General features: G+C 38.0%; 5 protein-coding genes across 5 annotated transcripts; 4 read left to right on the top strand and 1 right to left on the bottom strand.

Annotated features, from left to right (window-relative positions):
• The first annotated feature begins 38 nt into the window (after window positions 1-38).
• On the top strand, window positions 39-2,151 carry LOC118434992. The gene is made up of 5 exons (XM_035849929.1): window positions 39-718; window positions 784-906; window positions 985-1,584; window positions 1,654-1,761; window positions 1,871-2,151. Exons 1-5 carry the CDS (start codon window positions 620-622, stop codon window positions 1,982-1,984), a joined length of 1,044 nt encoding a protein of 347 aa, XP_035705822.1. The 5' UTR covers window positions 39-619; the 3' UTR covers window positions 1,985-2,151.
• Window positions 2,152-2,397: 246 nt separating this feature from the next.
• On the top strand, window positions 2,398-6,170 carry LOC110846344 (exocyst complex component 3). Its single transcript, XM_022093063.2, has 14 exons — window positions 2,398-2,814; window positions 2,903-2,954; window positions 3,061-3,157; window positions 3,229-3,322; window positions 3,428-3,529; window positions 3,610-3,858; window positions 3,945-4,048; window positions 4,189-4,366; window positions 4,443-4,628; window positions 4,730-4,902; window positions 4,977-5,094; window positions 5,168-5,320; window positions 5,399-5,545; window positions 5,620-6,170. Exons 1-14 carry the CDS (start codon window positions 2,722-2,724, stop codon window positions 6,121-6,123), a joined length of 2,250 nt encoding a protein of 749 aa, XP_021948755.1. The 5' UTR covers window positions 2,398-2,721; the 3' UTR covers window positions 6,124-6,170.
• A 152-nt stretch (window positions 6,171-6,322) lies between these two features.
• Window positions 6,323-9,015, top strand: LOC110846345 (signal recognition particle subunit SRP68). Its single transcript, XM_022093064.2, has 8 exons — window positions 6,323-6,546; window positions 6,634-6,859; window positions 6,974-7,222; window positions 7,307-7,428; window positions 7,529-7,785; window positions 7,874-8,216; window positions 8,287-8,533; window positions 8,629-9,015. Exons 1-8 carry the CDS (start codon window positions 6,456-6,458, stop codon window positions 8,792-8,794), a joined length of 1,701 nt encoding a protein of 566 aa, XP_021948756.1. The 5' UTR covers window positions 6,323-6,455; the 3' UTR covers window positions 8,795-9,015.
• A 69-nt stretch (window positions 9,016-9,084) lies between these two features.
• On the top strand, window positions 9,085-19,214 carry LOC110847162. Its single transcript, XM_022094039.2, has 2 exons — window positions 9,085-9,315; window positions 18,521-19,214. Exon 2 carries the CDS (start codon window positions 18,549-18,551, stop codon window positions 19,026-19,028), a length of 480 nt encoding a protein of 159 aa, XP_021949731.1. The 5' UTR covers window positions 9,085-9,315; window positions 18,521-18,548; the 3' UTR covers window positions 19,029-19,214.
• On the bottom strand, window positions 19,092-20,586 carry LOC110846898 (sperm surface protein Sp17). Its single transcript, XM_035849419.1, has 2 exons — window positions 19,959-20,586; window positions 19,092-19,866 (listed from the first exon to the last, which is right to left on the bottom strand). Exons 1-2 carry the CDS (start codon window positions 20,489-20,491, stop codon window positions 19,821-19,823), a joined length of 579 nt encoding a protein of 192 aa, XP_035705312.1. The 5' UTR covers window positions 20,492-20,586; the 3' UTR covers window positions 19,092-19,820.
• Window positions 20,587-26,690: the final 6,104 nt, after the last annotated feature.

The raw sequence follows: 26,690 nt of genomic DNA, 5'->3' as shown, positions 1-26,690 counted from the left end.
TTCAATAAATCTCACATTCCCATGTTGAAATGCCAAACGTTATTAGCACCGTACAAAATTTATCAAAATTCATCGTGATAAAAAGCGCATATTAGCATTACATTTCTGGAAATTTGTTGTTTCAATAATATGATTTTATTATATAAAACTACTAGTAGAGAAGTAAATTCATGCGGTATCGAAGATCCCAAAACCTCATCCTAAGTTCGCCAAGTTACCATTCATTACCCATTCAGGTGTCAAATTAACGATCGAATTTCCGATCTGATTCACGAATCAGCTTTAAAAATGTAATCCGATATTATGCCCTGTATACTTACTTTTGTATCTATATCTGCATATATAGATAGGTTCATGCATTCTTCTTGCTTTTATTTATTATTTGCCATATAAATGTAGCCAATAATGAGCAGCACATAATCAGCAATGTTTAGAATGAGTTAGTTGTTAAATTCTTGCATTGTGTCTTTGTACATAATCGCCATTTTTGCAAGTCAAAGCTGCACTGCACCGTCATAGTTAGCTAAGCTAGCCTATAAACCAGTCTTCGGTTATTTATTAAATGTGAAAGTTTGCGTTACCTTTGCTTTTTCTCTGTGTTTTTCACTTTAGATTTTCAATGGGGGACTCGTTAAATCAAGGCGCTGGGGGAAGTGAAGCTGTCTGCTCTTCCAGTTTAACATGTGGAGTCCAAAATGGAAGAAAGCAGTTGGGCGAGGTAAAACCTTTTGACTGATCAGGAAAATTAAACGTCAGTTAATATTTTGTCCTTGACCGTTATAGGAAATTAGCATCGTCCGATTGCAAGTTCGTTCACAAGTACAAGGGGTTATCGAGGGCGATATTACAATCCCAGTTGCAATTTCAGTTAATCTCACGTGGAACCAAGTTTTCAAGATTCTGAAGGTAATAACGTTTTTCGTATCCTTAAAAGTCACACAAGATTTAAGTGGAAAGTTATAAAAAAACTGTTTTTAAAATCAGATCCAGATTGATCCGCAGAAACATGTTTTTCGGGCTTATGGACAAATTATTGAAGATTTTTCGTCTCCAATTTATAAACTTTATTACACATATAAAACGAAGAGGGACACGTACTATGCCACCATTCTGGCCCGTGATGAGGAGGATGATATGCCTAAAACGAAAGCCAAGTCAGCCAGACGGAGAAAAAAATCTTCACAATCGTCACTTAACCCCTCGAGTAGTAGAACCACCTCAACAAAAAATTCTCCAAATAAGAGAACACTCCCCAACAGAAAGGTCAAGTCAAAGACGGCGACGGCTGTGGCACCTGCCGCAGTATCAAGTCGTCAAAAACAGAAGCGTTCCAGGACTACAAAACAAACCAGTAAAAATGTTTCACTGCCTAAACCTGCAAACACAAAGATTCAAACTATGACGAATCCAAGGGATCACCCAGTTGCCAATCCTCCCGAAATGAATCACCACCCAGAGGAAAGGAACGAACAAGTTCCATTTCGCTTCAATCCATCATCGGCCTTCGTGACCACATTTCCTACGAATCACCCTAATCAAGCCACGCTGCCGGCTTCTTCCAGGGAATTCGAGCGACCTGAATTGGTTAGTTTGCTAGTTCAATTAATTATACATATATGTCCTTCCTTACATCAGATAATGTACTTTCTCAAGGCATTCCGGGACGAATCAACAATGGCTGGTGATTTGCTGTTACCTGAAGAGACCGATTTAAAACCAAAAATTTTACGCTATTTAACTGAACATTGCAGCAACCGAGATGTAAGAAATTATTATGGAACTAAACGTTAGATTTATGAATATGTGAGAGAACAAATCTGAGCATAATATTTCATTATTCCAATTTTGCATGATTATGAGTGTAATGTAGATGCTGAGCATGCGGATGGAAATGCTTGGTCTGAAGAGGGCCATGAAATTTCAAGCCTTGAATCGTCTCATCCCGTTCACTGCAGGAATCCTCCAAAATGCTTTTCTTGATTAGCTGAACTGACATTAAAAATCGTAGGATTCGTTAATTTTTGTCAATTATTTTGACTTGCAACTTCAATATGTACCGCTTTGAATATTATAAACTCTTATGTACATATTCCATTACCCATCATTCTTCTAATCCTAAGTAATTGGTTAAAATAAATCTGTAGATATATAATATGAATCATCATTGAGTTATGCATACACCTGTTGCCTTATTAAATAATTATGTATCAGATTAGTCATATCATAGGATTAGGATGAGTCATAATGTATGACTAATAAATAGAATGCGAGACCCTTGGCCTTAGGATTAGTTCGCTGCCTAAATAGCTCCTTATTATCCTAATTATTCCTAATTCGCACAATTTGCTCTAAAGTAAGATATACATAAGTGGAGGCCAATTGAGATTCAAGGTAGGCGGAATCCGAGTCCACATCACTTTTTGACAACAACTTTGTAAACTTTCAACTTTACAGTGACAGTACATGATTTTTGCATCGGAAATTCACAAAACTTTCGTATATCGAACTGTTCAGACTGAGCAGATAATAAAAATGTTACAAAAAATACACAAGTCAATCAACTTATTATAGCAGTGTGATTTGGTTAATTCAAAACAAATAAAACAACACCAATCTGTTATTTAACCGAAGAATCTCTAACTAATTAGAATTTATTAAAACATATCAATTTATTATTCCGCTGGGGTAATTGAACCTAGAAATATAATAAAATACACCGAAATGAGTAGGACTTCCGAGCTGGAGGAGGCAGCCCGTGCTAAAGCGGTCGAAAGAATCGCTGGACTAATACAGCGTCCTGACCAGCTGGAACGGGTAATGAACTATACTACCTAATTATGCAAAATGGAAAACAATTACAAAGATGACTGTCCATTATTGTATACTAATTTTATTACTGCAGGTGGAGGAGTTTAAGAAGCGTGAAACTCGTAAGAAAGCGGCGAAGGAAGCTGGTGAGTACATAGCCCCTTTAATGAAACATTAGATTTATTTTAGGAATTCGTTTTTTTGGAGATGCGAGACACTACTCAAAGTTAAAATTTACTTCGCAATTTGTAGCCCTTAAAACAGCACTTCAATCCCAGCTGGAAGGGGTCCAAATTGGTCTCGAACTGTTGAAACAAGCCAGAGCTAACCTTACCATCGTATCAAAACAGTGAGTACATATCATCCATCTATGTACAATCCGGTTTATTTATTTATTCCATGAGTGTTCTTATTGTTTAGTATGACGGAAATCAAAAAAGTCTTGAATGATGTTCCTACGCTAGCGAAAGATCTTTATGAAATACGTCAAGAAAGTTTTGAACATTCACAACTGGTAATCGAAACTATTTAGCATAAAGCATAGTCGTATGCTTTGCAAATTGTCTGTCAGTCATAACTCCGTGCATGTATTTATTAGAGTTGTCTAAATTTTTTGTAGGAAATGGCAATGGAAAACATGAACAATATATTTAACATTAATAAAAATATTGATCGGGTAAAAGTGCTGATTAATGAAGGAAAATTGCTACAAGCCCATCTGGTCAGTAATTTTAGTAATTATATAATTAGTATTATAAATAAAAGTGCTCACAATTATTTGCAAACTATTTATGAACACAGAGATTAGCTGAATTGGAAACATCCAGAGATGACTTACTATTTGAACTGTCAAGAGCTGGAAACCAGTCTGAACAAACAATGCTGATGACTTATTTTTCTGAGGTCGAAAAACTATCTGACGATTTAAAGAGACAGTTAGTCCTTAACCTGAAAAGAACACTTAACATTGCAAGAAAGGAACCAACGGAGCTAGTTACAACGATAAGAATAATTGAACGTGAAGAGAAAGCTGACGAAGTTGCACTGCAAGTAATTGAACCTACCTAGATATTTATGACCACGTTTATATCACTGAACATTATACATTCTCATTTGGTTTTTTTATTTCTTTCTAGAGAAATGATATAAGCGGATTCCTCCCTCCTGGACGACCTAAGAAATGGAGACAAATGACATTTGATATTCTCGAGGCATCAGTGACGGAACGACTAGAAGCAAGGTTTAACAATCTCCATTTAAAATGTCTTCTAGAATCTCCTTAATGTTATTCGTTCTGGATTGCTTGATGATCAGATTTCATGATAATGAGATCTGAATGATATACTTCAGTCTCTTGATAGTTCAAATTACTTTTTTCAGCCAACTGGAATCAAGAAAGGAGAACAAAATGTGGCTCGTCCGCTATTTAGAAGTCATGCGACTATTAATGCTAGAAGACCTGTCAGTTGTTAAATCCTTGTGTGTTCCTTGTTTCCCACCATCCTATCGAATTTTGGAACGTTATGTTAATATGTATCATGGTTGTCTTGCAAAATTGGTAACAATTCCTAAATCAATCCCTAGTTTATTATTTTGAAGTTCAGTAAAGTCAATTTGCTTATTTTGTCTGGCAGTTAGAAGAGTGCATCGTTGGGGAGCTGGAGCAGTACGAATTTGTATCACTGTTATCGTGGGTATTAAACACGTACAAAGGAAAAGATTTATTGTTGAGCCCACAATTAAATCTTAAACCGGAACAAATCCCCAAGACGTTGTTAACCGATGAGACAATGAAACTATTAAAGAGAAACTATTTATCGGTATGTATAACGATTTAACTTGCGCTGTATTCAACCAGTGCTGCATTATTTTTATTAGAACTATATTTTATTTTCAAATCTTTTTAAAAAATTTTCAACAGACGATTGACAACAAATACCGTTCGTGGCGAACAAATGCATTAAACAAGGAAGTTGAAGAGTGGTGGAAGGATGCATCTCCACAATCTGACAGTGATGGTCATTTTAATACCGAAGCTCCCATTATAATTTTCAAAATGGTGGGCGAAAATCTACAATTGGCTGAAACAGTCGGGTACTTCAAGAACTATTTATAATATGGAAATTGGTGCGAACTTCACAATGTCTCATATGCAACTATATATGCAGGTCAGAGTTAGTTCAAGATATGCTGTTGCTCAGCTTAGACATGATACGCGCCTATGGACAAGCATACGAAAATGAAGTCAAGGAATTCAAAATGAAATACTTTGAAGATAGAAGCAAAGTACCCTTGCTAACATATTTAACCCAATACTAGTCAATAACTGAACTTGATTGTTTCCTTCCTGAATTTGTAGGTCCAAAACTTTACGCAGTTTATCATTGCTGTTGTCAACAATTGTTTATACTTTATTGACTTGGCTGAGCAAACCAAAGACAAATATTGGAAGTCAGCCGTTGGTGACAGCCAAGCAGCACAAAAATTTGAGGCTGTTCTTCAGACATTTGAGGTGGGAAATTATGCGTCTATTTACATGGCACTGAGTACTTTTTTGTATCTTATAAATAAATGAACTTTGGAATTTTAGAGTCTTCGAGAAAAAGCGACAGTATTTTTACTGGAGGAAGCATTTTTGGATTTAGAACCTCATTTTCAAGATTTAGTTACCAGGCCTTGGTTAGAAAATAGGGCTGCTATCGACACCATCTGCGTTACATTAGAGGATTATTTTCAAGTATGTCCAACTATGTGGGGAGTTGGTTTAAAGCGAATATAGCTAACATATTATTTATTGTAATTATATTGCAGGATTATGTGCATCTAAAACAAAAGAATTTCGAACACGTAATGACACAAGGAAAAAATCTCGTTGCTAAAAAATACCTACTGGCTTTGATGTCTCGGAAAGTAGCCTTCAAGAATCAAGAAGAACGGAAAAAAGCATCCGAAAAAGTTGTTATCGAAGCGAATCAAGTTCGTCGTCTATTCGAACGGATTGGTTCAGCCCCACAAGGGAAATCATCAAGTTGTCCATTTAACGCGATAGAATCCACGGCTGAAGTCATAAAAGTTGAAGATTTGGACATTTTATCACTAGAACTTCACAGTTTGATTAAGCACTATCCTGACTTGACACGAGAACAGTTGATGGCAATCCTTAGCTTACGAGGAGACATTGGAAGATTCGATTTAAAGCAGAGGGCGTCCGAAATAATTCCGGTGAACGCCAACCCCAGCGCCGCCCAAAGAGGGCCCGTTCCTCACAGCATTTTCTCCCAAGTCCATATTCCACCCTCCCTGTTTAATGTATAACTTGTGTTGAAATAAATTTTTTAATGAGGCAATATTACGTTAAATCTTAATAATAGTTATTAAAAATAACAATTCAATCATCATGACTAAATATCAAAGCATAAAAATCGAGTTCATTCTCATCTCATCTCGTTACATGGTCAATCTGTATCTCGTCAGACTGACTGGTTTTACTGCAGGTGGCAAGCTATGAAAACTTCCACTCACCACATTCACTTAAAAATTATATTCGTTTTCTTAAATCTTCCGTATGTCATATCAACAAGAAAAATTAACTGAAATTCTTCATTGTTCTTCTGAAATTATCCGTTGTAAAGATTAACAATTAGATAATGGTGACCGACAAAAATCCAGAAGGTGCTGCTGGGGATGGGAAGTCTGAAGAAATAGGTGCCGATGGAAATGTTCTGATTTCTATGAAAAGTAATACTGAGTTATTTTGATAATTTGATATATTAAAACAAAATGACCGTTAAGAATAATATATCTGATTATTCATTGTTATTTTAGTCCTCCCACTGCTCAAGGAACGTCAACAACAACACGGACTTCGACATGGGGACTACCAGCGATATCAAGGATATTGTTCTCGACGACTGCGTCGACTTCGAGAAACCCTCAAAATTCCACAAGGAGACAGGCGACATTTTAAGAAGAAGGAAATTACGGTGGTTGAAATAGATGCGGAAAAGGCGGACAGTCGACATTTAGAAATACCTTTGACTATTACTGAGCGGTAATAATAAGCAAATAATTTACGCATGTCGCAGATGTAATTATAGTTAATTAAACCGATCTGTGGTTAGTCTCTGGAGCAATCATTTAATTAAAATTGTTTATTTTTATTTAGGGCCTGGGCGTGTGCAATGGCTTTAAAACAAGATGCCAATACGGAAACGAGAAAAAAATTTCACCTGATTTCTCGTCTGAAGAAAGCTGTGAAGCATAGTGAAAATTTGGTCAACATCGCCAATGAGAGTACACGTCTTGATGCTAGGACTAAGCTGGAATGTGAAGCCTATGCGTCCTTCATAAATGCGGCGTATTTCTTTGAAAGAGAACAGTGGAATGATGCAATGGTTGCCTACAAGAAAACACAGTACGTTCAAGTCGAAAATCACTTTAGCGCCGGAGTAGGAATTTAGTAAACTGTATCATCATAGGTTATTAAATATCGTTTCAGGAGTATTTACACTCAAATTGCACAAGCACTTGGAGAGCATCCAGAAGGGGCTATATATGCAGAAAAAACTGCAGAGATTCTACCAGCTATGAGATTCTGCTCTTACAACACACACGAGCTTGGTAATAAAACAATTTATTAACAACTATTCATAGTCTGATTAGGTGTAAATAATACACACAAAAAATACATTGTGCTGATAAGAGAATGTCTTATTTTCAGAGCTGGATATTTCTGATTTGGCCTCAGAGTACCAATCAGCAGCCATTGAAGCAATGATTGCACAACGGCCAAAAATGTCAGAAGTGACATTCAGGAACAATAAAATAGCTGTTAATAGCGAAAAAGTTGCTGCTGTGTTGTTACGCATTGAAGAATTTGAGAAAAAGGTTGACAAAAAAGTGGAAATGTATGAGCAAATTCTGATTGAATTGCGAGATGCTATCCAAACTGCTCGTGATTCTGCAAAGACGGATCAGGTAGAAAATGATTCCTAACGTGTATGCATATTGCATGTGATATTTACTGGATGGTAATTAATTACGAATTTAATTTGAAATTCTCTAGCCACCTACCGCTAAAACCAAGCCATCAATGTTATTAAGCTATTTGCTATTTTTGCGTTTGAGGCTAACAAACTCTCGAACGGAACTGATGATGCAAGATAAACAAGTACCAAAGGACAAAATTAGATTTGTGGAAATGATTAATCATAACTTTGGTGAAATGAAAACAATTCCTGGATTGGAAACTGACGAAGATTTTCAACAAGAAATCGATGATCAAATAATCCTATTCCAAGGAATTAGGTCTCGATACATTGGCGACGTTTACAAATACAATAAGCGTTGGTCAGAAGCTTTGGCAGTATATGGGCGCAGTTTCGACTATATAAATCAGGCTTTGAAAGGTAGCTACTGAATATACTCATCAAAACAAACTGTTGTTAAACCCATTAATTGAATAAAATTTCGTTCCAGGATTGTCTTCCGATTCGCCGTTCTTTGGATTTGCGAAAACAAACGCCACATACTGCGAAGGGGTAATAATTGAATGCAAAGCTCAAATTCTTATACAGCAAAAACTGGAGGAAGACGGAGGGGAGGATAACTTGTTTAAATACAGTCGTCCTGAAAAACCACTTTGCGAACGATTAGATGAATATGTCTTGGATGAAAGTTTGGTGTCCAAAAAACCAAACGTCATAACCATCCCTCCACCAATGAGGTAATAAGCTATATGCAGTATTCCAAGTGGCCAGTGGTAAAGCTGACTATTAATACACAGAAAAACGTATTAACATGCTATGCATTTGTTTACAGACCGATACCCTGCAAACCATTATTTTTTGATTTGGCTGGCAACCACATTTCATACCCCATGGATGAAATTGAAGAAAAGGCCGGTACATCCAAGAAATCTCCCAAGAAAGAAGGCGGAGGTATCACCGGATTAGTTAAAGGTCTTTGGGGTTGGGGTGGAAAATAAGTGTTAAATTTCATAGCGTGCTGACAATTTTGTACCAATTTCTGAAAAGTATATAATATATATATAAATATAAGAACAACAAGAGATTGGGATGCCTTTAACTTTGTGTATATCATTGTTGCATTCCTGTTTAATCAATAATAATATTAACAATGTTACTAAAATTTAAAAATGTAGATCGTGCAAAAAATTGTCTAAATTTTAAATAAAATATACTTTGATAAGTTTACTAGCATTTTCTTCACTCATTGAGCAACCCATCATCCTTTGTTATGGGTAAGTTGCGCCAGTATCGATTTACATCATATGTTGGTCACACAGCATTTGTTTTTTGTTCAACAAACTTTACTTATCTTATAAAAAATCATTTTTGTAGAGCTCAATTAAAATATATATGGTATTCTGAAAAATCGGGAGTAAAAGTGCGAGTAAGTATTAGTTCCTAAAATCGAAGACGACGAAGATCGACCTTCTGAGTTTTGATCACTGGAAGACCACCAAGAGTTCCATATAACATTACGGTAAGATATTAATTAGTGTCCTATGTTTTGGTTACTTTGGTCTGCTAATTTTACACTACACCTACAGTTTAAATATGTCAGGTAATTTTGATAAGATAAACTAAAATCTGTCCCTATATGGGATTTGAATCAAATCATTTGATGCAGTAATTCGTAATTGAAGGATTCAATTTGAATCGATTATTCCATTCTGTACTCAGCTCTTGTTGATGTTAATTTTAATTCACAGATCACGGCTATCCTTCATTGATTTATGAATAAAAACCCCTCATTTCCACACTTTCATAAATACGTGAATTTTCTTAATCTTAATGCACAAAAGAACGCATGTTGCAAAAAAATCAACCACAGAATATTGATTTAAAAATAATAGCAAAATTTGTGAAATAATTACTGGTTTAATTTGTCTTGATAAATAACCGGGACCATTCATTAATGCATTATTATTTATTATTATTATTAATGCATCATTATTGGGTTTGCTGTATGTGATGAAATGAACGAGCGCTTTCACTTTCACTCACTCACGGCTATCTCGTCTCGTTCGGAGAGGGGCGCTTTCCCCGTGGGAATTTGCACCCTCCTCTTCCTCTGCTCCTTCTAAAAAATTCTCCATGTTTATTTAGTGGCTGAGGCACATTTAGGGAAGAAGGGAAAGTGAAACCCCGTATTGTTTTCACTTCTATTCTCCTCGATAGGAATATTAAAGTGAAAGCCGAGGAGTTGAGGAGGGTCCCTAAAAGGTTAACTTTGTGAATTATCCAATAACCGGCAGTGGTGGCGACGGCGAAGGGAAATGTTGGACCGTCATTCTATTTGTCACTGCTGGGAGGGAGGCGAAACGACTTTCCTTTATTTCTCTCTCCATCCGTCCCTTCCTTCCCGGCGGCACTTTGTGTTCGGGAGGAGGAGGTGAATTAATTTACTTAACTTTCACTCGCCAACCAACCACCGCTTCCTCCTCGACTAGTTGTTGTGGTGTTGTGGTTGACTCTGTGGCGGACAAAATTACTCCGTCATCCTTGTTCTTTTGTCAGAGACCAAATACTTGCATATAGATGGATAGATAGACCGGTTGGTCTTTGAAAGCGCCTTCCTTCACGGATACAGCAAAAGTTGTTGGGAGTGAAAGCTTCCGGCCAAGGGCAGAGTGAAAGAGAATGACGAAGTATACTAGATGAGATGGAGGAATGGTTCTGAAAAATTAATGACTTTGCTCCTTCTTGTAATTAAAGTCTTGTCTTAGTTAACCTTATGCTACTCGTCTTTGTGTAGGGCAGACATGTTCACAAAGTATTGGATCGGGATCATTGTATAAATTAGCAGTATTGTGCAAACCCGTTGGCGTGAGGTTATGGCGTCATGGCCAACTTGGTGAAAAGTGAATATTACTTTTTGGCATAAATATCACATTTAACGATCCATCAGATTAGTTAGTGGGCTTATAGCTCAAGGGCTGACACAAAGAGAATTTTGAATTGGATTTGGATTTGGACAAAATATACAAAGTCCCATGCAACTTGGCGCATCTATCTCTCTCTCTCGTTTAAATTCATCTTAAGAAACAATGCGGACGAAGCCAATGGGAAAATGGCTTATGAAACGGAAACAAAACCCTTTTATGTTTCAGTTTTTAATCCCCTAAGAGAAGAGTAGGATTATTAACTTCTCGAGAGAGAAAGAGATGCTATCCTATTTTGCTGATGCTGACTGCCTAGTGTCTGGTGGAGGAGAAGAAGAAAGTGAGGTTGAATCGACACTATTTCTAAATTCTAACCAATCTTCAAGAATCTCTCTCCCTCTCGGATATACGTTTCTGTCGGAGTAAACAAGAAAATAGGTTTTGTAGGTTCTACGCTAAAAGCAATTGGGGTTGTTGTACACTTGCAAAAGTATTGTAAGTATAGTATCTCCTCCTCCTTTGATCCACGGCCTTTCTCCATTCCAATTTCTCTCCTTGGTCATCATCATCATCTTCATCTGTGGGTAGTGGTGGTCGTCGTGATTACTCTTAGAATTTGAAACTACGCGAGTTCCAAGCACATCAGCAAAGTTTTCTCGTCCGAACGCTGTTCATTTTACGTAATGAGTTGAATGTGGAATCCAATTTTATTTCTTATCCATCGACATGGTTTCTTTTCCTTTTTTACCCCTTATAGAGAATGCTTATAGAGAGAGATCCATAGCACACACGAAGGGAGCATATGTGAGTTGGAACGATGTGGCTGAGTCATGAGTATTGAAAATTGAATGCGGTATATGCTATGGGTTGGATAACCTGTGAATACGGAAACACCACTGATCGTGATTCAATTCTAAATGAGGTCTCCAGTCGGAGAAAGTTAAGGGCTGTGCCATATGTCTGTGGTGCTATAAGTAGATAACTTTTGGTAGATGAACATTTTTTAGGTCGTTGGTACAACCTCAAGAAAAACATCCCACTCTCACAACTTTCTCTTCTCCATGGCGCATTCACATCCTTTACAAATTTATTCTATGCAGTCAGTCGCATATATTCTTGTGAGCTTGACTGCAAATAAATTAAAAGTAAATGTTATGTTATGCAAGTAAATGCTATTCATCATGAATTTTCTTATGCAAAATTAATCTGCTTGTGTAGTTCGAACACCTTATTAAAAATACTTGAAGAAAGCATTGTTATTCACAATGAAATTATAATTGACTAGAAATAAATTGGGCTGTTTACCATCATATTTTGCAAGGATTTCGAGCTAGAACTGAAACAATGAACTCGCCACGGTTTGCAAGCACCACGGTTGAACAAATTATTCAGCGTTTGTTGAAACCATGAATGAGTAACAAACTAATTAGCGGAGACGTAAAGAAATACAAATTCAAAAATGTTGAAAAGCCCGACTTACAAATTAGCTTCAGGAGGAAAAGTAGTTGGCTTTGAAAGTTTTATAACATTGCGATTCCATATTCATTGGAATTTGAGGCCTTAAATACAGAGAGTCCAGCACGTTGCTGAAAACGTATTTGACCTTAAATAACCTCGGAACGGTTTGTCGTAGCGGGTCAAAATTTTGAACAGAGGAGCATGTTATCCTCAGATAGTTGTGTGTAAAAATTCAACTCTCTACTTTCAAACATGCCTCCCCCACAGCCGCCAGAAGTCGAGACAGTCATTTCAACTCTTTCCAAACTCCGTCTAAAAAATTTGGTCCCCGCAGAAAAATTTTAATTTTCAAGTATCCGAACTCAAAGTAGTCAATTTGACTTACATCGAGGGATTGCACAGGTATTTCACTATTCGAAATGATTTTTATCCCCAATCTAGCTTCAAGGTCCTTTGCATTATCTTGGGTTAACTTTGCCGTCTGGGAAGACGCTGCGTCATCATGAAAAATCACCTTATTTATTTTTTTACCGTGCAATTTAGGAAAGTGTTATTCTAAAAGTGGTTTCAATACACGGTCCACATCATACTTCGAAGATTCATTCACTTTTGGGGGGACTTTGATAAGTGGGAGGATACCACGACCGGACATTGCACCCACAACCATAAAATGTTTGAAAAAGTTCTCCTCACTCAAAACCACCAAATTTCTTGAATTTTTTTTGGCATTTGTCGTGTACTAAGCTCTTCGAACCCAATTAGTAACTTGTAGGGAAAATAGTTCTTCGTAAATTGTCACCAATAACTCACTCCAATTCCTCAACAGAAAATTTAAATAATTTTTTTTGCAAACACCGGCGAAATTTTTTTGGAACAAGTTGAAATGACTGTCTCATCTTCTGGGGACTGTGGGGGAGGCATTTTTGAAAGTAGAGAGTTGAATTTTTGCACACAACTATCTGAGGATAACATGCTCCTCTGTTCAAAATTTTGACCCGCTACGACAAACCGCTCCGGGGTTATTTAAGGTCAAATACGTTTTCAGCAACGTGCTGGACTCTCTGTAATGAAGCTTCCTACAAAAGGAAACACTCGTGCATATCACAGGACTGTGTTATACTGTATGCAGTAAAGGAGGAAATGCTAAATTCGAAGTGTCATAAGAGACGACGGGTCCTTTTTAGAGTATCCTCGTCCGTTTAACCCTTTAATTTTGCTAATTACATCAAATAACTCATTCGTTAGAAAATAAACACTGGCTTTTTTTACAAAAAGAACTTTTCTCTTCTGCACATCGTTACAACACATTGCGACTATTTTTAGGGTGTGAAATAAATGGGAAGAGTGAAAAGGATTCTAATAGTTAACCAACCACTGAACTGTAGTGTTCCAGAACTTCTTTCAAATTTTATTAGTGTAATAATCAAAAGTTGACTAAACGCGAAAGTTGGTTGATAAAAGTCCTTCTTAATAGAAAAACATTGATTTGGTTGGTGACAGTGAAGTCTGTTCACATGAAAAAAGTTTTCTCCTGAAAAAGTCTCCCAATGTTTGTGTTTGCGTTCTGTTGAAGATTAAGGGCAGAGATCTTTGGTGGGGGTAATATGGTTAGGCAGGCTAAAATATATCCTCATTTTGGTGACATGCCACGCTCCATTGACACTGTTAACTTTGCGTAGTGAAAGGCGGCGACATCCGAGAGACTTATGGGGCGAAGGAATGCAGTTGATGTTTTTTTCGTATTTTGTTTTCCTCTTTTACTGTTTTTGAAAGTATATGCAATTGAAATGAGGCACACTTTAAATTTTTCAAGCATTATAAAATAATTTGTCTGCTTTTGTTGAAGCGTAGCATACTTTCGCAACCCATTTTTGAAAACACGATGAATTATTGCTGGCTAGTTATATAGCTGGAACGTAAAGGAAATATTTAATTCGGTCACATATAAAATATTGGTTCGCCATATTGTTCGAGTCGAGTGTTGAAAAATGGCGCATTATCGGATTATTAGAAAAGAGGTTGCAAGGGAGAAAGTTGAAAGGGCGAAAGAATGGTGTGAAGAATTGCTATCTCCAAGAAGAGGAATTTAACATTTGTCCGGCAATTTGAAAGCGATTATTTCTAAAGACAGCTGGAACGCCTGAGAAGTTAGTGAAAAAGTTGAGATTGAGAAATACATTTTTGATCACCACGCTTTTCTTCCTTCAGCCTCTCCTCTTACTTATTAGTCAGTTAGCCGAGAAGTTTCCGGGAGTAATGTTGGAAAAAATTGTTAAATTTAACAAATAAAATGTCCATTACTTGGAAAACAGAAGCTGGGGAACTGGGTCATTGGAATCATAATATCTTTATTCCTGCCTTTCCCATTCCGACTCGGCCAAAGTAAGTAAAGTGGCGCTTGAGGATTGCGTCGAGTGAGCAAAAATTGGTGCTCACCTCCAGATCTCTTAAGACTGGGGAATTGGCTGTGAGATATATATTTTGGAGGAGAGGCCCACCCGAGGAATGGGGCCTTGTTTTTACTTTGGATAGGTCACCATAAGTTAGACCTCTACAATATAATTCACTCTGAGCTGGAAGTGAAGATATGTGGCTTGACGGGGAAGCGCGTGGAAGGAACAACTCTAGTTTTGAGGCTAATAGAGTCCTCCATTCCGCAGATTTGGAAAGGCATTTTGTGAAGAAAATCTGGAAGTGATGTTGCTCTGTGGAAATGAAATTTATTGCTTGTAGGATGTTCGTATTACTGGTTTTTCTTTGCTCCTGCTTTCTCCATTTCTTCCTATCCATTACTCGTTTGGTTTGTGAACTTGCTCCAGCCGAATTTGGACCCACGACTGTTGAAATGTACGGTTGGACGAAATCATATATTATATGGAGATTCATTGCAATTGCCTCACTGGGAGTTAAATATGCTTCCATACAACACACATACCTTCAACTTGACTACTTCTCCTCCCGGTTGCGACAGACAGAGAGGAAGCCAGGCTAAGAGTATTACAATTGATATCTATACATATATAAAAATGCCACCACTACTCCTCGCGGCTTAGTGTGGAAAGCTAGTGCGCGAGAGAAAGTCAAACGTCGTTCTGGTCTCACGTTTACATTCTTGATTTAAATAGATCCCTTCGTCTGTTTCGTCATTACCTTCACGCAGATGGATGGTGCTGTATGCACGTAATATAAGTGGTGAGTGGGGGGAAATGAGCAGGAGATTTTGTTTAATAGCCAATTTATTATATCCATTGATTTTTTTGTTCCACTCGTCCTCTCAGCCATAAAGCCATCAGTATATAACTAAAAATTAGACCCTGGGGTGTTTTCAGCCTTTCAGATTTCTGGTGAAAGTTTTTATTTGTAAAAAAAATGTTGGAAAGATTTTCCAAGCACTCAAGTATTTTTCATGAACTTCGTTTTTGATAATATATATTGTATTATGTATAACTTGCACATGTGGAAGTCTATTGCAGGATGTAAAACTCTGGCGAATTTGCATCATAAGTTAGCCAGGACTGAGGAGAATTCTGAGAGTGACGTACTACGAATTAAGATAAGCTACTCCTGATGCTTGTGACTGAATCAGGACGAGAGTGAAGTGAGCCGAGTGAGTAATCAAGACGAAGAGCAGAAGGACATCTGGACATTTTGATCTTTCACCACTCGTGTTAAAAGTGAAAGTACGACATCGTGTTTGTATGTGATCCCATTCCCGAAAGAACGTTGACCTAAATAACCCATAACCTAGGATGGAAATTGCAATCCAATTTTGCTTGGATCGTACTTTCTCTTTTCATGAATCAATTCCTTGTTATTGTTACATGGAAAAGTTTGATTGCATCACATTTTATATGTGGCAATGATGCCATGAATCAGACGTTGGTCGTCTTCCCAACATTTCGTGAACACTAAACCCCTTATTGACTAATGCACTTTCATCCTCCCTTATTTCCATGCAAGACGTGACTTCATATGACTATGGCGAAAGTATGCAGTAAATTTCATTCTCAAGGGGCTTGGAGTGGAATGGGTGAGAATGATGTTCAGCTTTCATGTCATGAGGTAGAATTATTTATTACGGAGTCTCGCAATATGATGATTTCATTAAATTTGTCGCTGGAGGCTGTTACATAGAATCAAATTATATTGTTGTCAGCTATCATTCGACGACGATCACCCCATACACACAAAAATCATATTTCTCTACAGGATCCTGGTGAAAGAGGGGATTTTATTATTCACTCAAACTTCTGCCGTTTGAATAACCAACGGATTTCTTAATCTTGTTAGATGATGATGATGAGTCGTCGACACATCAAGCTGGTTGTTGTGGTCGGTTCTCTATGTATTTTACCAACTGGATGACGAGGGGAGAAAGACCAGCAGCAGGAGAAAGAATAGAATAGTCTCATCTGTGCCTCCTTCTCTTCCATCCGTCTGCACTCATTGAGCAGTAAATAAAATAAGAATTCAGAATCAGTCAACTGAAAAGAACTGGTCAGTGAACATTCCATTATCCCCAAGTGATCAGTTGCAGACGAATATTATGGAGGGCGAGTTGTCCGAATCCAGCGTCTGCTGACTGATCTCATCCCGCACCACACACGTTGTCATCATCAAATTTGGAAAGGGAAAGCGAACAGTTCCCTCCCCTTTGCCAACCTGCACTCAATTGTATTGCTTTTTGGTAATATTTTAGCGTTTATGTTCTTGAGTTGTCATTTGAGACGAGAGGGAAAAATACGTGCGAGTTGCACTCACTGCATCATCCGTCCAGTTGTGTTGAAGTTGTCCAGGCAGGATGGCTTGCAGTATGGAAATGAGATGAGAGGGTAGAAGAGCATCAGCGGCAACAGAGCTCGGATTGTTATGGATCACAGGACAATTCACGCCAACCTTTTGTGCATTAGCACTCGTATGGCGATGTAGAAAAACAATGTGTATGCGGTACATGAGTAGAAAGGAGGGAATGCTATTTCCAATCGCTTCGGTATTGTCTGTCATGCACCAACGAGAGCACAAAGGGTGGAAGGGATGGGACCAAGAAGAAGCAAATTTTCGCATGGAACCCGTTGAAAACAGTTGAAATGGAGCCAATGTGTAGTGTGTAGATTTGTCTGTCTGCAGGTACTTGTGCATTTCATCACTTTCTCTCCCCACTGCATCACACAGTGCGCACGTATACTTTCGAGCAGGGAAGTTCAGTGGTGATGGAATAGGATGATGCAGTAGTAAAAGCATTCATTTCATCGCTATGTGGCTAATCGCTTGCTTTTGATCTCAGTTGCTCCTATGGGACACAAAATCAAAGGGAGTGGTGCAAGTGGGGAAAGGCACCCTAGGCTTTGACAGATATTCAATTATCCAGCTGGCGTTCGGAGAGGAAGTTGGGATAAATCTGTCCCTATTATTTTATGTGAGCCAATAATATTCATTCAAAGGTATGTGGATTTGGGTTAGTGTCTGGTTTTCACTTCCTCGTCTCATCCTTTGTTCTTGTCCACCGCGGATGCAGGGGACGCGGATATTAAGAGATATATTTACATATCTATATACGCAAATATATTTAAACATATAATCTTACAACTCGAGTAAAAGATGTTGCTGTACCCTGTCCGGCAATTTGCATATTATTTGGCAGCGTCTATATTCAGGAGAAAAGGGGAAATGGATACGCAACTTGTACAATTTCCTGGATTCCCTTGAGGTCACGAAGAGGAATTGTCCAAAACGCAGTTCACTGTTGTACTCGAAAAGTACTTTTCATACTGTACGATCAGTGGTTGTGGAACATTTCAAAATACGGACATGCAGTTGGGGTTGATCCATGCGATGATTTGATAACATGAGCCTGGGGAGTTGACTCACTCATGTGTGGTGGTGGTGAAAGTAGTGTGAGTTGGAGTTCGTCATTTCTACATCCACATGGGACAGTTGAACTTTGAACTGCTGCTGCTCTCCTGCTGTTGTACGAAAATTCGTCGCATTGCGATATTTGAATTTGGATGAAACATTATACATACGTTGAAATATATATATGTATCTTTATGGAATGTGGAATATGGGTTGCTGCAAAACATTAAGTTGTAATACTGACGCAATGAAACTTCGTTACGACATTTCAGACTTTGCTATTATTTATTTAGACGGTAATTTATTTGTATTTATTCAAAAGGGTTGTTTGGGATTTACATGAAGCTTTCTGTGGTTGAAGCTGCGACAAGTATTACATATTTCTTCCAGATTTATCTGAGCATATTATGAGTGTGCAAAACGTGCTTGCTCTATGTAAAATATATTTATGGGGGTTGTGCTATAATGGACTTTTTGCTTGATTTGGTGTAGATTGGATGCTTGTGGACTGACAACCAATATGATGGACCCGACTGAACATGATACTAGCGACACCACCACGGAAGGGGCAGTAGTACAACAACCCGAATTGCCAGAAAATAATACGTCGACCTCTCCTACTCCTCCCACGATGCAACCATTCCCCGACGTTGTGGTTTCTGGCTTTTTGGATAACTTCAAACTGGAGCTGACTCATGTATCTCAAGAAATACGAAATTTAACTGACGAACAAAGCAAACTCTTGGAGAAAGTCGGAGAGCACAATGGAGTATTACAAAACAGTCCGGATATGACACAACTGATTGCCGTGATGGACGAAATGAAAGGGGGTATGGATAGACTTGCTAGGCTACGACATGACATGTCAGTGGTACATGAGAGAAGTGAGAAACTGAGGAATCGGGCAGAGAAATTGGAGTCCTTCTGTAAAAATGCTCAAAAGAAGGAAGACGATCTTGTAGCTAAATTGGACAAACTGGGAACTGGTGACCAGGCTTAATTTTTTGACTAGTGGTTATTTCCTATCATGAATCATGTAAATACACTTTGCTTACTTTAGTGATTATGACAATTGAAGTTTATGTGGTGTTGTACATTTATGATCTCTTGTAAAGCCTAATCTAATCATTCCATTCGAGAGTGAAAGCATTTTGAATAATAAAGTTGCAGTAAATCAGTGTGCCTATTCAAATTGATTATATTCAAATCTTGACAAATATCCAGTTGGTGAATCACGGATTGACAAGTAGTTAACATAACTTCAAACTACTATTGTGTGTGTTGTATTTCACCACCTATTTTTATGAGCACCTTTTTTTATTTTTACATGATCAAGTCTCCTCCTCGTCACCAGTAAAGGCTTCGTCTTGGCTCGCAATTGATGGCATTTCTGCTTCGTTGTCTGACATTTCCGTCTCCGACTGAATTTCACCAGTTATTTCAGAATTTGGTTCCTTATTTTCTGGTGGTGGTAATGGAGCTGGAGAGTCTGCTTCCGTGGCTTCTGGTTTGGACGCTCGACCTGGTGCAGATTTACGAGGTTGACCATCTTCAGTGGTTTCTACGGCAGGACCTGATGCTCCGATGGAACCTCTTGCCGGTGGCTCTTGTGTGACTTCCGCCGTCGCCGGTTCGGCAGTGGGAGGAGAGGGCTGTGAGCTGGCTGCTTCTTCGAGTTTCTTTTCGCCATCATCTTTTTTGGTACCTTCTTTGCTCTTCCTGAGTAAGTAATGTGTTTAGCGAACCGTAATGGTCATTGGTTAAAAAATTGATTATAGCTTTCATTCGTGACTCACCGGCGTACAGCATGACCACGGAATGCTGCTTGAATCTTTGTGCTGGCAATCAGAACAATTTAATGCAGTGGCGAATATTTGCATCAAGTAAAACATAATCTATGTACATATGTAAATATATGTAGTGTACTTACGCATGTTTGTTGGCACTTTCCAAGTCCACGTTTAATTCTTCTAGAAACTCTTGAAGTTGATCATTGTCGAGAGTAGATGGTCCTTCCCAACTCCATTTTTTCCACTCCCAACTCTTCCTGTGGTCCTTGTGGATAGTTTTGCCCTTTTCTGTTAAACTGCGCCTAGCTCGGTGTCCCCGGAATGCTGCTTGAATTTTGGTCGCATGTTTGTCAGCTATGTCCTTGGAGATGTTCAACTCATCCAATAACTCATCCAGTTCAGCGAGGTCTAAAAGATCCGGTCCTTCCAAAGAGTTCCAACGCCGATTTCCGCTATTGCGTTTTTCTTTGGATGCTGCCTCCCGTTTGGCCAATTTTGACTCCATGAACTTTGAGAGAAAGGCGTAAATGTCGTTTGGCTGATACCTCAAGATTTCTCGAGTGATTTCTTCAAGCAATGGCTTCAAACCATGGGGCACATGGAATCGTTTCCTCTGACCGTGCAATTCCATTACAGGCCCATTTGGCATTTCGGGCAACTCGTGAGCAGCCATTCTTCCTTTGTCAACCTTTGGACAGCGATCAGTGTTTGGTTTTAATTAAACTAGTTGAGTATTGGAGCGTCAACTGATTTACTTGCAGTTGCAAAATAAAATGTGCGTGTAGTGGTAATTGTAGTGTCTAGCTTTCAGCGAAATTGCAAACCATACCCCTTAGTTACCATTTCATAAATTCCTATAACATGCTTCTGATTATTATAAAAATAGTTCTGTACCGTCAATCAACATAAACGCGAGATTGAAATATGCATACATAAATTATATATAAATTGATGAGCTCCTGCAGACCTATGTTTTCAAAGATGTTACGTGCGGCATATTGGCAAACCAATTTTTATCGAATCCTTTTTCAATCTGACTGAAATTCAATAACTGGGTTGCTTCAAATTGTAATAGCTCGTTTTTGGTAAATTGAAACCCATTTACTCCAAGCTATCAGTACACGTAACGAATATTAAATTTGACAAGGAGGAATAAAACACGAGAAACATTGCGTTTTTGGAATACTTATTATTGAGAAACACTTTTGCTGGAATATTAATGCGTTTTGTTCTTCCATTTGACAGATAATACTTTTAACCTTCCACTTTTACAGGATTGCATCAGAGTTTGGTAAAAGATTTCACTTGCGTTTGTTCGATTTCACATTGCGTTTACCATCACATCTTTCTTTATTTCCACAATTTCGACCTTGGTCCTGAACCCTGTCGTGTCAAAAAGTAAGTGAGGAAACACGAAATGAATCGAAATTGGAAGTGCAATGTGAATAATGAACGCGTCAACGGCCAGCAATATGGAAAAGAAATAAAATACAGGCATGGAAGGAAAAGCGAGTTTCCCAAATATGCTACGCCGCGATATGCTATACATAATGCTGTCAAATCATAATGCTCAATTTCCTTCGAATGCTTGATGTCTACATATACGCACCATTGCATCGCGTGACCGTATTTATTTGATGAGTCCACACACACACACTAACGAAGGCCGCAAGGGTCCGTCCGTGGTTGTATTTTATTGAGACGTGCAGGCTGGGTCGTCATCATCATCGCTTCTTCGTGTGGTTCTACGCGAAAGAGTGAGCATGGAAGTGTGATTTCTAGTTGTATTATTTTAGAATTACTATCTGACCATCGTCAGGGGTAGGATTTTATCCAATTACCAAAAAGCTTAATACCAACATCACCTGGTTGGGACCAAAGTTATGAAAATGGAAATCAACCACATTTCAACCAAGCTGTTTACTTTTTACAGAGAAGTGAGTGCCAAGTGTGCATTATATTTACACAGGTAGCGATACGTGATTCCGTTTTTGTATGCACATGGCATTATGTAACTTGCACTGCACTTTCCACATTTTCACACTGTGGAGGTAAACATGGAAAATGCACATCCATCGTTTTTGGGCTTTCATAAATCACAGCATTATTTTTATAAAAAACAATTTTAACTTTTAAACAATGAGTATGGTAGTAGCAAGTACAGATTGTCATGGTCGAGGTAAAATAAGTATGTGCAACACGAAGGAAATTATTCTCCTCGGCGGCAGGGAGGCAAACAATGGTCTATTTACTATGGGACGACGACGGCGACTACTTTGGTCGGATCGCTATTTCCCTTTGTGTGCCTTCTTTCACAAGGAAGAAGATCAAAAGAAGATTAATGGAGCACCTTTGTTTTTGCTCGTTAACTGCTCCCGACAAGAGGGGAAAGTAATCAGGGTTCGTTCGTGCTAATAATTTTTGTTCCAGAACCCGATGAATTTCTTAAACTAATTCATAATTGAGAAGGTGCGAAGAATGCTGGGCTACCGGAAGTAAGTAAATACGTTTTCTTGGTTGGAATTCTCAAGCACTCAAAACACACTAAGGAAGACCGATGCCAAGAGTGGGATGCCAAAATAAAGCACTTTCGTTTCATGTTGTATGTACCTATGTACGAGTCAACAAAGATGTAGTGCATGTGTTGAAGATACGCTCCAATTTTCGCTGATAGTGAGCATTATTTATGATGACGCATTAATTGCGAGTGGAAAATTAAGAGGAGCCACTATTCCAGATTTGGAGTTAAGCAGATCGTTTTAGAGCCTGTTTGTACTGTTTGAGATACTGATATGCGGTGTTTTATTGCTGAAATCTTAACTCTCTTCTCGAGATTTGCCTTCCTTTAAAGATAACGCGACGAAATCATCCCATTAGTGTTTCCTTAAATGAAATCATTGTCGTAATTAAGTCTGTCCTCGTTTTTCATAAGTACCTGCTTGAAATTTTGGTGGTTTGCAAAACAGAGGAATGTTGTTGTGGTCCGATATAAAAATCCTGCTCTGTAATCAGCAGTAAATTAAACTAAAGAAAAAACAGACTTCGAGCGAAATAGAAATTGTTATTATCATGTGCGGATAACGCGGTGCCAAAAACCCGTGGAGTTGTCCAGCAATGCGAAGCCAGTCTAAGCGAATTGCATGATAAAACTCAGTTAGTAGCTTAGAATTTACTAAGCACACTTTGCACCCGATGTGGAAAGTACTTATCTTCTTACAAGTGAAACAGATTAAAATTGCATATCTAAATACTTACGAAAACCCTAGTTTTTAAGACCCCTTCTTAAATGAACTTCCTAGTGGTTTGTGCACACTTTTTCGGTAAAATCTGGAAAGTTGAACTAAATAAACAATGTCATCAATCTAAGTATCTAGGTACATGCGTAGGAGGATGGGTATTATTTTGGCTAAACAAATTCCATGCATGCAGTGGTTAAAATAGATTGAACCAACATCATTCACTAATGAACATTGTATGTATGTATGTATGTCTTTATTGCATAAATGGCCAGTAGCCCTTGCAAATACTAATGAACATTGTATAAAACTATAAATTGTCGGCTTGATCAATCCAGTAGCTTTGTTGGGACACACTATTATTGCCGAGTTTTATTTACCTTTCGTTTAATTTGGACCTCTTTAATTTATCGGTCGGGTTGAAGCAGCAAACGAGACTAAAATTCTCCACCCGAATTTTCGTCTGCATGTAATTCCGTATTGCCACAAACAAGGATTGGATGGATTAAATTGGGATTGGTAGAGGTGTCTCAAACAGACAAAATAAACCCTAAAGTAGCTTCTCTTCTTTCTGTCGATTTGGAACGTTTCGGTCACTACACCGCAGATTCAGTGGGACTGAAGTGGTCGGGTCGGGTGGATTGACACTCTGAACATTTGTACCTGTCTATGTGCAATTACAATTGATCTCGATCCAAATCCCACCCAGGTGGGATTGTACACTTCTTTTATATGTAGTTCCATTTGTGCGGACATTCTGTTCTGTGGCTGCTGGCCGTGATTTGTGTTAGTTTCCTAACTTGGATACTGATGAACGACCGATGGACCCAACGATCTGGAATCAATGTAAATCAGATCAAACTCGTACAATTTATACAGGACGACACTTTTGGTTGACACACACAACATTCGATCCAGTGACAATGTTTTTTATGATTTTCAATCGAATCTCTACTTAAATATATATATTCTACACATAATAATAAAGGATTGGGTGCCCAACTCATCCCTTTTTTGGGGCCGTACATAAAGCATTTGATCGATTTTCGGGGAATTTTGACCCCTGGTGTGACCTATATGCCCCATGTCATATTAACATGTGAAGGGTAGACCTCTACCCCACTCAAATCGATCACATGCTTTTTGCACAGTTCCTTGGAATTATAGTATTGTGTGTATAGGTTCATTTTAGTATTGTGGGAATCATGGATAGCATCCACTCAGGTGGTCCGATTCGGGTTCATTTCTTGAATAAATGATTTTTTTACCAAACTACTTCTTTTCAAACTCACGTAGATCGTGTTTTGTTGGCGTGGTCGAAAAAATATAGTTACACCAAACAGGCGTGTTAATAATAACCGAATCCTACATTATGGAGTCTTCTGGTTGGTCCAACGTTGAATGATCAAAGTTCGATAGCGATATCTGAATATACAACTCGAAAATGGAAGTACATAAGTATGCGTAAGATAAAAATTTATATATCCTGATGCCTCTGCTCCTCAAATTAATTAGTTATGCATCTTTAAGGTTTTGTGACCAAGACCATGTCCGTCCGCATATCTATGTTTTAATATTTTCAGAAAAAGGTGACGCAAAAAGTATGCTTCAAAATTAGTCGAGCCTGAAAATTTTTGAAATCATCTCACTCTTTTATTGTTCATTTTCGCACACTCATCCCAGTTTTCTATGAAAAGCTAAATTAGTCATACAAGCAAAAACTACCTCACTGTGCGGGACCCAGGTGCATGACGTAATGAAATGTACGTATTTACGGAACATGGAAATATGTTGAGATTGCATCACAACCGCACCTCTGCCGAGTAAATAAATCTTGGCCGACCGACATTTCATTCAGACTACAGAAGCAGGAAAGGAGACCCTTTCAGAGTTCACCTTTCAATGAAGTTGACAAAGGACACAAGTAATCGGAGCGACAATGAACTAATAAAGACTCAAAGACTTGCTAGTTGACAGTAAACCTCGTGAGTTAGACCCATTTGTGAGTGTGATAATTCTCTTTTACCTGACTGGGCAAATGCAAAAAGGTCTCAAACTGGTCCCACTTTTCTCAAAGAGTTCCATAGTTTTTCCCTTACACACCTCCCGAAGGGGGTTCTCCTTTGAGTTTTACTAGGACACACACTTTCCATAGCTTTCTTGCCACCCATCCACATACATTCATGCATCCAAGATACCAGTAGTTTATCAAACAAACATATGCACATATCAATATGTAGCGAAAAATGAAAAAATATTGGTATTATTTAAATATGTGCTCACTAAAAATGTGAATTATTCTCAGTACTGATAAATTAGCCAAGTTATGCCTTTATTATCCGTTATTGGAAGATCGGAATTCTGTTGTACGTAATGTATGAAGTGTGTATGCCTAATAATAATGAGGCACTGAACTTTTCATGTAAATATCATTCAATATAATATTCCAATAAAATTATCTTTGAGAACGAGGGAAATTTACTTGAGCCAAGTTGATGAAAAATACGACAAGCATCGTAATATACAAAATGAGATCCTAAACAATGTTGTGAAATAAACATTAGCCTCCCGAGGTATTCAATTTAGAATTCTGTCAAAAACTCAGAGATGATGTTTCCAGATGAGTTTGTAGACTTTTCTTTAAAATTGAAAGCATTTGGTTTCGTTGTTCTGGTGGATTTCCGTGCGTCCTGCTGAGTGTTCATTATCCTCATAAACGATATAATGTGGAGGAGAGTGCATGTATACTTTCTTGAAATTTTATTTTATTTTTATTCTGCTCCCAATAACAATGCATGCAGACAGGGAGTATCAGGGAACTTGAGCAATGGTTGGGGCTGACATGGTCGAAATAAGAGATGGACCCCAAGCCAAGAACGAACCATTTCTTTCTTTCATCAAGGTAAATAACGAGAAAAGGTTGGTTCCCACTTCTTTTACGTTCTATTAAATCTAACCTGGGTCATAAAGTGCCAACTCAGCCTTGGCAGCTGCTTCTCCAAGATGCGAAGGGACATTCTAGAAAAAAACACGAAAGAAGAATAATGGCATACAGAAAGTTTAAAAGTTGAAAATGATCTCTTGTCAAAATTATTACTTATTGACTGCCTACTTTTTGATTAAATTTCCGTGGACAAGGTCAAAGTTTCACGATGTATAATCCAAGTCCTTCAATTTAGCTAATACTAAAGTGCAGAAGGATTTGAAAATTACAAAATATATTGATGCAAAGTACGTATGTATGTATTTAATATGATGCAGTTTTAATATATGGGACGTTGAAACGGACCTGAATGTTAGCATTATGCAGTCTCGAAACTGTTGAGGGAGATACATACATTGGGAAAAGTTGGAATTATGGATCGTGTAAATAAGTAACATGCATTGTATCTAAAAACTTTTCTTGCAGATTGACAGTTATGCAATTTAGTTTGAGCAAATATATCCAAGCCGAACAATCCCAAGAAAGAAGCAACTTGACCCAACTCAATTCATTTCATTCATGCCACTAGGTGAGAGTGTCTATCCGTTTCTTAAATCCTGCACAAAGAAGGAAAGGTCTTCAAATTATGCTAAAGATGTAGAACACAAGTTTCTTTGCATGTCGTGTTGTAAAAGAAAACAACTATATTTGAA

Source organism: Folsomia candida, unplaced genomic scaffold (genome assembly GCF_002217175.1).
Source record: "Folsomia candida strain VU population unplaced genomic scaffold, ASM221717v1 Fcan01_Sc003, whole genome shotgun sequence".
NCBI classification, from domain to species: Eukaryota; Metazoa; Arthropoda; class Collembola; order Entomobryomorpha; family Isotomidae; genus Folsomia; species Folsomia candida.
Note: the sequence above shows the minus strand (reverse complement) of the source record. Positions and strands in the feature narration are given on the sequence as shown.